This window comes from Haliotis asinina, chromosome 10, assembly GCF_037392515.1.
Source record: "Haliotis asinina isolate JCU_RB_2024 chromosome 10, JCU_Hal_asi_v2, whole genome shotgun sequence".
NCBI classification, from domain to species: Eukaryota; Metazoa; Mollusca; class Gastropoda; order Lepetellida; family Haliotidae; genus Haliotis; species Haliotis asinina.
In genome coordinates this window covers 2477236-2488846 of record NC_090289.1, presented here as the reverse complement: position 1 = coordinate 2488846, position 11611 = coordinate 2477236, and the positions used below count along the sequence as shown (strand labels likewise).

At 42.7% G+C, this 11611-nt stretch overlaps 1 protein-coding gene across 2 annotated transcripts in view; it reads left to right on the top strand.

Annotated features, from left to right (window-relative positions):
• Positions 1–10942, top strand: part of LOC137297831 (protein ITPRID2-like) — a 59864-nt gene extending 48922 nt beyond the window's left edge. For both annotated transcript variants that reach the window (XM_067829789.1, XM_067829788.1), the window contains 9 exons: positions 130–169; positions 389–486; positions 943–1737; positions 1935–2015; positions 5891–6018; positions 6342–6489; positions 6635–6868; positions 7042–7116; positions 7333–10942. In XM_067829789.1, the coding sequence (XP_067685890.1) occupies positions 130–169; positions 389–486; positions 943–1737; positions 1935–2015; positions 5891–6018; positions 6342–6489; positions 6635–6868; positions 7042–7116; positions 7333–7458 (1725 nt within the window). In that variant the 3' untranslated portion in view covers positions 7459–10942. The remainder of the gene's footprint in view (positions 1–129; positions 170–388; positions 487–942; positions 1738–1934; positions 2016–5890; positions 6019–6341; positions 6490–6634; positions 6869–7041; positions 7117–7332) is intronic.
• The last annotated feature ends 669 nt before the right edge of the window (positions 10943–11611 follow it).

The following is an 11611-nucleotide window of genomic DNA, read 5'->3' as shown; positions in this document are numbered from 1 at the left end:
CCATGAAGATTTGTTAAATGAAACCTGTTTACATCTATTTTACTTTCCTTCAACATTTTTTTCACCATGTAGCTGTCTAGCTGTCATGTAGCTGTCATGTAGCTGTTTCACTGTTAATTCATGTTTCAGGTGAAGTCTGTTATTGATGATGTGAAACATAGCCAGGATGGTAAGTCACCCATAGAGCTTGTGTACTAAGCTCATACCTCACTTGAGCTGCTACTCGGACACACATCGCTTCAATCCCAGCAAAACGTCGTAGACCAAATTAACATACTCAAGTCCCTGTACCAACCATGTTGCAGATATCTTCTAGTTAATCAACTGGACAAGCTGTGATGTATGTCATCATGGTCATCAAACATTGTTATATTTTTCTGTCAACCAGATCTGACAAGGATGGGGAGCGTACAGTCTGACAGCAGCGGGTTTGGTGACGCGGACAACACTGCAGACATACCTGCACCAGAGAATGAGAGGGCCTGGGTAAGTGTCTCACTATATAGCTCACGGATATATGCACCAGAGAATGAGAGGGCCTGGGTAAGTGTCTCACCATGTAGCTCATGGATACCTGCACCAGAGAATGAGAGGGCCTGGGTAAGTTTTTCACCATGTAGCTCACGTATATCTGCACCAGAGAATGAGAGGGCCTGGGTAAGTTTTTCACCATGTAGCTCACGTATATCTGCACCAGAGAATGAGAGGGCCTGGGTAAGTGTCTCACCATGTAGCTCATGGATACCTGCACCAGAGAATGAGAGGGCCTGGGTAAGTGTCTCACCATGTAGCTCACAGAAACACTGTAGCCCACAGAAACACTGATATTCATGAAATTACTGCAATGGTCTCCCAAGAGCTTCTTGTCCTGAAATTGGGAGTGCTTCCGTCTCTCTGATTTTCCAGTGTTGATGTTTCACTGTAATGTTGTTGGCTTGACAGGTGGCGAGCCTCGGAAGCAGCAGTGAGAGTGCAGGAACACTGGCAAGCAGCAACACCACTGTCCTTGTGCATGATGTTGTCACTGATATGGCCACACAGACGTCGCTGTCAGAGCAAGCACGTCATGTGACAGCAATGGAGTTGACAGTTCCACGGGATCCAAACTTGAATTCTTTCAGAAGGACTTTCGGGGAGAATGTTCAGCCCAACGGTGATTTATCTAGTCGATATATCAGCACATATTATATACCACCACTGAGCAAAGCATCACCCTCATCAATTGTCAAAGGAGAATCTGGAACTAAAGTTAGTGGACAAAGCTTAGTGCTCGGGAAGACAAGAGTTTCTGTGATTGTGCCAAACAAATCTCAAAAGAGCATTGAAATTCAAAATAGTAGTCAAGAGAACAAGTCCCAAGTAAAGACAGTACACACAAGGCAGGAGGTCCATGTGTCACCGTACTATGAGATCCGAGCTCCACTAGCCAAACCTGAGGAATTTGAGAGTGAAGAAGACCATAGAGAGAGTGACCACTTTCCTCATTTTACACGTCGTGGCATTAGGCATGTGTCAGAGTTATCAAGGGTTGAGAATGTGGAACACACGTCTGCTGTATCTGTGTTAAACCTGAGTGTTGCTGACAGCGGTGAGTTTGGGTCCCGAATTTCGCTAGCAGAGGATGACAGTGATTACTCATGCTCCTCTGTGGCGGACAGCACGGCTAGCTGCAGCTCCTCAGAGATCTTCCACTACAAGAAGCTGGCTCGCCTCATCAACCAGCCAGTCACATACAGGGTTAGTCTCAGTATTCCATCATTTAACCAATTTTGTCCCATTCATTTGGGAGCAAAATTTGTGTTTCAAGTATTCTTTTTCACCTATATTTTTATGTTTTTGCCAAACTAAGTGATTCCAATGACATCATTGTTCAACCTATTTGGGCTCTTTCATCAGTGTCATGTCTTCATATTAGTGTATATTTCGTCTTGCAGGGTCATCCTCGTCGTCGAAGTTTCACCCGCTACCGACCAAAGAGACCCATCAAGGACTGGCCGAATTTGGTGAGGAAGAAGGTGTGTAACATTGGTTGTCTCCATTTGACAACCATTTTCAGCACAATATAGATTTTTCCTTATCCTGACTCATGCTTATTATTCTTGTCTCCTTCTATCATTCAAACATGGTGGAACTCACGAATCCCTTGAAGTTCCCTTCCTTAAAGAGGACGTAAAATCAACACTCACCCAACTCCATGTTTGTCACTCTGTCCTCCATCGCCAAACAAGAAACTGGAATCCACTTGAGTCCAGCATTTGATATCCCTTTATATTCCTTTACACAAAATTCAGTGTTTTATGGCTTTGGTCAGTATTAGGTAGCATTACTACATGAAATTGTGGATAAATTTACATATTTTATTTTATGTTGTTGAGCATGTATTTCACCATGTGAGATTATGTTTTCACTGATGAAGTCATGCTCCTGGTGTAGCTTATTGCAGTCTGGCTGTTCTGTATTATTATGTCGTACTTGCATCTTTATTTGTTCTTCCATTGTTCACTGTGAACTTGGTAAGAATTTTGTTTGTATTTGTTTACTATTCGATTAAGGGCTAAAACACTTTTACGTAGGCTAATGTCTGGCAATTCGATTCTTACTGCACCTGGTAGCCATGTGCTAACTACTGCTGATATTCAGGTTTGTAGTGAATCGCCAGACGTACCAGTCCAGGTACTACTCCCAGAAGAGGTCGTCAGAATCAGTGTCATCTCAACTAAAGAGCTTAAAGTCATCTATGTCTTGACTATCTATGACTAGTCTTCAACTACTAGATCATCTCTGAACGGACCAGCTGTTCTTTGAAGTCCTTCAGTGATGATGTCGTCCCCCCAAGCCTCAACAAATGAGACATCTAAGATGTATCTTGACTACCTGAGGTACAGAGCTTCAGAGAATCAGCACAACATGCAGCATCTAGTAGACCTTCATTTACTGCATCTACGGTGATGCTGCAACCTTCAGAAAGTCTACTTTCAATGCAGACATTGACAATATCTACATTCAACACATCAGATGCTTCAGTGAATCTACAACCACTGCAGCATTTGGTCATCATCAGTCAACTACACTTGTCATCAGTTCCCAATTGCGTGGATTGATGCCGTGGTTGTTGATCACTGGATTGTCTGGTCCAGACGCAATTATTTACAGACATAGATATTGCTGAGTGCGGCGTAAAACTAAACTCACTCACTCACTTAAAGAATGCACTTTGTGAATGCTCCTGTTCATGAAGATCTTCTCCATCAGCAGTATCATATCGACGCAGTTTAGAGAATGCACCATGCATCAACTAAGCGAGTGCATGCACGCACAGATCCTGCTACAGCTGAAAGGATTCACTGACTGCATTCCCCGATCATCATAGATGCTGTCATTGTTTATCATCTGTGTGGGAGCATTTGCAGAATGACAGTCACTCCTGGGATGTATGCAGACATGAAGATCACTCCAAAGTGAGGTGCAGGGACAACGTTCAATGAATCCTTTTGGACAAGTCACAGATGCTTACCCGGAAGAATAGAGAAGGCTCATCGCACAATTTCTATCTTACATCAGAGAAGTCGTCTTCTTGAACTCAGAGATTACAACTGGGCTAGACCACTTCACTATCGAAGGAGTCCTACGCCCTCACCTACAAGATGATCTATGACGACTTGACATCTTAACCTTCCCTCCTTCACCCACTGCTCCCCCTTCCAGCCATGCTCACCCACGACTAGCTATTCATCTATGTTCGGTATCCCTGGCAATGGGCATCTCACAGCACAATCTTCTTTTCCCTCTAATGTAAACTGGCGAGTGTGTGATGAGTCATCTCTACTTTTTAATCAATCAGAAAGCTTTCCCGTGAGCAGAATGGATAGTGACTGCACTGCATCATTCTCCTACCTCATCTAAGCCTGCTTGAAACCTTAGCTCTACATAGATCTACTCACACCTTATGCAACGATAAAGGGATGCGATTTGAGACATACACCAAGTGGTAGGGTTTAACTGCATCGAAAGCCACACATCCTCAAGTAGTGGACTACTTATGTCAGGTAAGACATACGAGAGAACTTAAAGGTTCTACACTATCAACCTTCTTAGCGGCACTCAGCTTTGTCATCACCATGAGATTTGGGATCTAGCTTAAGAATGTGACAGAATTACTCACCTGACTATGCTCTTTCAACCTGGATGACCAACTATGCAGATTTAAGGCACCAGCTTGGGGCAAGAATGTTGTACTTCAACATCTCACCTCTGACATTACAAGCCTCTAGATTGGACATCCTTTGAACTGTTGACACAGAAAATGCTGTTTCTACTTGCCCTAACAACAGCAGCGCTGATGTAAGAAATACATGCTCTGGAATTCAATTGTACATGATTTCACACTGATCATCATGAGATTGAGCACCAAGGACTGTGATGGGATTTATCACCAAATATCAACTGCCTGGACAACCAGTATGACAGTTCCACATCCCAGCATTATTGACAACCCTTGGGCTACATGATGCATAGGATTTATCATTATGCCCAGTCAGAGCACTGAAAATATATCTTCAGCGAACTGAGTCAAGGAGACAAAGTTCAAGTGCCCATTCATCCCACACTATCTACTGAGACACCTACAGAAGTATCCTGCAACACTCTCAGTATGGATGAGAGCCTTTATACTGAGGGCCTAAAAGGCAGCTGGATTTGAACCTCATGAGCCTCCAATCTACATGAAGGAAGAGCCGTGGGTTGACACCCGCTCTACATGAAAATACCTTGTGGAGGGTTGCCTCTGGACATCATCCACCGTGTTTGCCAACCATCATTTATGTGACATCACCCCTGATGACGTCGCTGGCATTCACCAGCTTGGGCCACTTGTTGTACCACAACAACTAATGGTTCCACAAAGGCGCTGAGTTTCACTCACCCCTTTTTATCAAAGTGATGATGACCCTGTACTTGTAAACTAATTACTTGTACATGAAGAAGGGTCACAACTCTATGATGAAGACATCCTGAACAAAGAGTTGCAATAGATAGCTAAGTGGAGGAAGAAACTAGTATATCTAAAATCTCACTCTTTATCACATGACTTGTTGAGACCAAGAAGCTATGCGGGATAAAATGGTTGAGAGTCCATGCACACGTATCAAACAGACTAGCATGAGTGAATATGACCCTGTGCTCGTAATGAAGATACTTGTACATGAAGAAGGGTCGCCACTAGTCTTGATTGGAGCAGGATGATAGCTGATCTATATATCATCACGTTGCAGTCAACTAATGCTTCAAGGGAAGACAAGTTCATCTGGATGTATTCCCCCATCTTACAGAAGAATATCGGAAGAACAGGGCCGACTATCGCTGTTACAGTTCCCAAAGGGTGGGAAGTACTGAATGTACTTATATGGTAGTCAAAAGCATCCAGCCTGGTCTGACCCACCACTGTTTCTGTCAGATTCTGTAGACATAAGAAGCATGAATCAGGATAAGGAAAAAAACATAATTTTCTGAATAAAATTGATATTTTATACTTATCCTGACTCATGGTGTCAAGCCCTCCCAACCTCCCCTCTCAGGCAAACGAAATTCCAAGTAATTCTCATGTCAGATTTGGAGAGAGTGGCAAGCATGTGATCGTAATGGCTTCCGGGGGTGAGTGTATTGTACATCTGCTTCAGTTAGAAGGAAACTTCCAGGGATTCAAGTGTTCCACTATGTTCGGATAGAAGAATGAGACAAGCATAATAAACATGAGTCAAGATAAGTATAAAATATCAATTTTACTTTCATGAAAATGCATGAAATGTGGCTTCTGTGTTTGTACACTGGAGTCCATTGGTTTGAGAGACATGATTCTCCAGTTGTCCTTACCTGTTTCTTGTTTTGCAATCAGAGAGTCCAAGAGGAGACACGCCTGCTCCAACACTCACTACAGACGTACAAGGCCGAGCTACAGGTGATGGAAACATCCTGTCTTCTTCAGTATCAGCTGGCTTACGAAGACATCTCGGAAGATGAGAGGTGGGTGTTTCTGTGTAAGGGGTAGGAAGAGAGGGTTTGTGTCCATGGCAGGCATGGAATTGGAGGTTGATGTCCTTGTGACAGAGGTTGGAGAGAACTGGGTGGGGAGACGTGGCCTTTTCCATGACAGGGGGTGGGATGGGGTAGGAGGTGGATGTACCTATGATTGGATGGGGAGGGGACATGTGTGTCCATGACATGGTAGGGTAGATGTGCGTGTGTTCATGGGAAGTGTGTCCATTAGATGTGGGTAGGCATTGGGAATGAGTTTGACTGAGTACCTGTGGTACACATTGTCAGTGTTGTTGTGTCTGCTCTTGCAGGGAGGAGGTGGAGGAGCTACAGATGCTGTGGAGGGAGCTGAAGGAGCAGATTTACAACATGGAGCAGCTGCTCGCACACAGAATGAAGGCAGTTACCAAGGGCAGCGACTTCTTCACCTTCCTTTCAACGCTGAACGTCATCCAGACTGTAAGCCACACAAAAGATTAATTAGAATTTATGATAATAATTTGTTGATCAAAATGCTTAAACTTTGAGAATGTTTGCATGTAACTGAAAAACATCTGGCAGTTACTATGTACAGGCTGATGTGGTTGTACTTGGTGTGTTGCAGATGACAGAGTTGATGAAGGAGCAGATGTATCAGCAGACGGTGAGCCCAAGTCTGGAGCAGGAGCGTGAGGAGGAACAAGAGGAGGAGGAGATGGAGGAGGAGAGAGAAGCCCAGGCATCCTTCACCCACAGCTCTCCCTTCCTGCCACCCTCACCCTTGACTAGTTACTCATCAGTGTTCGGTATACCTGGCAATGGGCCACCAGAGTCCATCCCACAGCACAGCCTGGACGAGGTAGGGGATGATGCCCTGCAGTGTCCGTCCATTCTGCCCGTGGGAAAACTGATTGATTAGAAAATGTTACAAGAAAGGACTTGTGATGAATGTTTTCTGATAAAATTTCATTGTGTTGGGTTTTATGGTGTTTTGAAAGAATGGTTTGTGGTTACCTTTACTGTGTATTCCAGATGCGTCGGTCACTGCTGGAAGAGATGCGAGAGGAGATGAATCGCAGCACACAGCAGCTCAATCTGGACATGCAGGTCAGTTGCTTAAATGTGTCTCAACAGGTAGAAGAACAGGCTTCGTCTGGCGGCTAGTCGGACATTTTACAGTGTGTTAGACATAAGTAGCTTAGTGAGGTGCAGTGATTGTGTACTTATTTTTGGACAGCTGGTTTCATGGAATATGATGTATTATGCAGAAAGCAGGCACTTCAACATTCAGATTGGTCTTCAGCTTCTGCCCTCCTGTTTCAGGCAAGAGACAATGAAATTCAGCGTCTGAACCTTCAGCTTATGATGCAGTCTCACTGGCCTCCTCTAAGGTCAAGGTCAACTCACAGTCTTCCTCATCGTCGCAGCACACGCCAAACAGATGTGTAGCATATGGACAAGTTCCATCTATCCACCATTTCCACCTGTCTACCATCTTACCACACAGCTATCATCTCACCACACATCTGCCATCTCACCACACAGCTGTTTCGTCTAAGCGTACAGCTGCCTCTGTCAGAGCACACAACTGCCACTGTCTCACCAGATTCCAGTTGATGTGAAAACGTTTGAGGATCAGCTGTCATGGTGACATGACTACATCATAATTATGCTTTCAAGTATGCTGACTAGAATCACATACCCACTTGTTAGTCCTGCTAGACAGCTAGATGCATCAGGAAGATGCTCCTGCTTGCTTTCATCACCAGGAGGGTTAGCATCTGTAAACACAGCATGACGTATAATCGACGAACCTGTGACCAGCTGACAGCTGATCCTGTAATAGTGTTCCTAGAAGCTTTCATGTGTCAACTGTATCATCAACACCATACATCTAAGTATTCACATGCTGTCGGCCATGAGTGTATACCACGAACACCACAGCCTTTGATATTTGTTACCATTCATCAGAAAGGCAATGTATTTTGAATTGAATCTGCACAGATGAGCTCTGTCATTTATTACTGTGATGTGGGAACTGTTCGTTCTGCCGATCAGCAATTTTACAACTATGTGTGTAGCTGCCTGTTGCTCGAGGAGATGTATGCATCATGTCTGTGTGAGTCAACAGCTAATGTTGATCTCCCAGTTTGTAACCAATCAAAACCAGCGTCAGCATCGGCCATTTTGTTCACTCAGTTTAAATATTAGTCTCCTTGAACATCAAACCCAAGGGTCAGACCTGCAGATTTGACGATGAATGGAATACAGGTGTTTGGCCAGTAATGAGGCTGTGTCTGTCTCAGTCGGAAGTAGTGTGTCAATATTAAGTCCACATTAACAGTATGTAACTAGTGTTTTGTTCGTTGACAATAATTTAATGAATGTGACTGGATATCTACCAGATAAGGTACCAGATGGATTTAACCCAGATGGAGACACCACATGAAATGGCACGTGAATTCATTGGCATAGAAGATAAAGATGTCACCTAAAGATGGCTGCAATTCAACCAGTTGAGCACCATCCAGAAGAGACTCACTCTATATCATTTGTCTGTATGTGATGCTTTCATTTTATTCTGCCTGTGGAATAAAAAACTTTGTCGTAGGATGGCGTGATAGTTTGCCGTCGAAAATTGTTACATATCAACTGAGAGCCAGTAGAATTAGAATTAATATGTTCTGGCAGCAGTATGCGCTTTCTGTGACGAGGATATGTGTTTTGTTGGCAGGATATGTGTTCGGCGACCAGGATATGTGTTCTGTTAGCAGGATATGTGCTCTGTCAACAGGATATGTTCTGTCAGTGGGATGTGTGTTCTGTAGATTTCAGTAGGATGTGTCTAAAACGCCAAGTTAACAATGTCTCTGCATCTCTCACTGTACTATTTCCCATCTCATGCATCTTTTCGTTCATTCCTTGACTCACCAAACAGTTCAAAATCTGGTGGGTAAGAACATTGCTGTTTCAATTGTTACAATATTGTTGTATATGTTATTAAAATCAAACATTTTTGTTGAGTTATAAAGATATTTTAATAACTCTAACAATATTTATTTTTATCCAAAATCTGTTGATTCTGTTTAAGCTATTAGTCAATATGAAGCTGTTCTGTATAGCTTTAGATAGCATTCTGTTGTCTCAGGGCACCTAATGTTCCTGTGAACATGGTGAATGTGTTAGGCTAAATAAAAAAAAAAATGTTGTGGTTCCGATTACACCTCTTTATGATTCAGGGTAGGTAGGATTTTTGTTCTTCAAACAATTTTTTTTTTATTAGTAAAGTACGAGCTAATGACACATCTATCAAATGTAATTGTGTATTCAATCAAGCTTGCGGCCATCATGTCAACTTCCTCTGTCAGAATGACCAATCTCTGTCAGTGCCAGGATTAAACAGTGGTATCTGAACGCTTTTTTTAGTCATAGTGCTGTAAACATGTCAGCACCAGAATTCAAGGGTCTGTCAGGTAATCAGAACCACAACATTTCTCTTTTGTTAGCCCTTGAGACAAAAATGTCTGCATGGTGCACAGGGTCTGAAGGAGTCCCATCCCAGTAGATGCTTTTCCCATTAAAACATCATTCCATGGCTGTAATCTGCCATATTCTGTAACTACTTGGACAGGTTGATGCTCAACATTTAGTGTTGGTCATGTTTTCCAGATGAAAAGTGATAGGCACACGAATGTTGCGGGATATTTTCATGACATTGTGATCTATCTGTATATGCTACACAGAAATATCACCAAATTCATTTTTGGTTCAGTATAGATTATTGTTCTTGATTTATCCTGAAAGATGATGATGTTTGTTTCATGCAATTGGTCTGTTCTACTGCTAGCCATTCCCTCTTGCTATGGGAGGGCTGTGTCTGACATTTCCTCTTGTCTTTCAGCAGGGATCGCTACTGTGGGGACATGTGGCACCCCTAGATGTTCATTCAGACTTCAACTTAGTCCGTGTGGTAGACTGATTTTACAGGTTACCATTAATGTGTTGACTGTTTTATATATTCTATATACTATATATTTTTTCTTATGAAAAACAGGAAGTGAGAATATTTTATACATCTGCAAACATTTGTAAGGGAGTCTTATGTGATTGTGAACAGAAATTGGGTTCATTGTTGCACTCAAGATTATTACTTTGCAGTGGGCAAGAGTCCTGCTGTTAGTAGATAGGAGTTAAGACAGTGTTCTGGTACAAGCTCACTCAGACCCCAGTCCTTGGATGTCATTAGTGCCAGGCAAGGCAGCAACAAGAACCACCTTTCACTCTGTTTTGTTACAACATGACTGGGAATCAAACCACCAACCTTACACTCTCCTGGCCGGCACTGTGTCCACTGGACCACAGCAGCTGTTCCAAGTTAAATGAACACATGTTCAGGAACAGCCTTCAGCTCACTGTTGCTCTGTTCACTGTCTGTTTAGGTTCCACATTCCTTGATTGTTGGAAATGAGGATGCATGGTATAATCAGTTGTCAGGTCACAAAGATTCAGTTGTTTTCAATAATTATAGCTCAGCCATGCAGCTTGGAGTAGTCAGTATAAAAGATTTATATTTCATATCTACATCTAGTATTTCTCATGTACCAGATATATGGTCCAATTTGGCATCATCTAGCATTACCACAGCAACCTATCCTGACTTGCAAAGAAAATATAGTCAGATCATTCATTCAAGCATAGAAACCATGATATTTGCCTACACAAGGATGACTGCATGAACCAAAGCAGCATACTTAGAAGTGCTGAGTAAACTACACCATGTGTAAGGGATACTATCCCAGTGTGTGTTTCCATTAGACTGGTCCAGAGTCTTGTGTGTATGGGCGCCATGTTGCCTCATCCCTGTATCACAGCTTGTTGATGCAAGTATTACTGGTGATTGTGCCTTTATGTCTGAATAAACCATCTGTTCATGGATGCTGGTTCCTTGTTTATTTACCACCTGTGTTGTGTGGACGCTGGTTCCTGGTTGATTTACCACCTGTGGTGACTGGTGTGAAAGGTAACATGCACACAAGCGTTAACTAGGGAGCACCCAAAATAGGGGCATTGGGGTAGCCAAGAGATTAACGAGTTCGTTTTTCACACTGAAGAACTAGGGTCAATTCCCCACATGGCTACAGTGTGTGAAGCTCATTTCTGGTGTCCTGTGCCATGATATTGTTGAATATTGCTAGAAACAGCATAAGTTTAACTCACTCACTCACTCACTTACCTAGAGTGCTGCATTAGAACAATGACTGATGCCATTTATTGTTGGAAAGACGTCAAATAAGCACCAAAGGGATTTGAGGTTTACATCGCACTGGCCTTTTTTCAGCCATATAGGGACGAGATAAAGTCTGCATACATAGACATCTTAAGTAAAATCTTAAATGATTTGGGCTTTTTAAAAGCAGACTTGTTCATTCCATTATTATTGACAAACAGAAAGTGTCATAGCACCAAACTGTAAGGTGACCTGCCACTGTTATCACCAACTGAAGTGTCAGGTTCTGCAGTGATTCTGCTAAAAGACAAACTGGCTTGTAGATTCATTATCAACCATTTCGTTATTGAAATAAATTCATGAAATAAATATGTT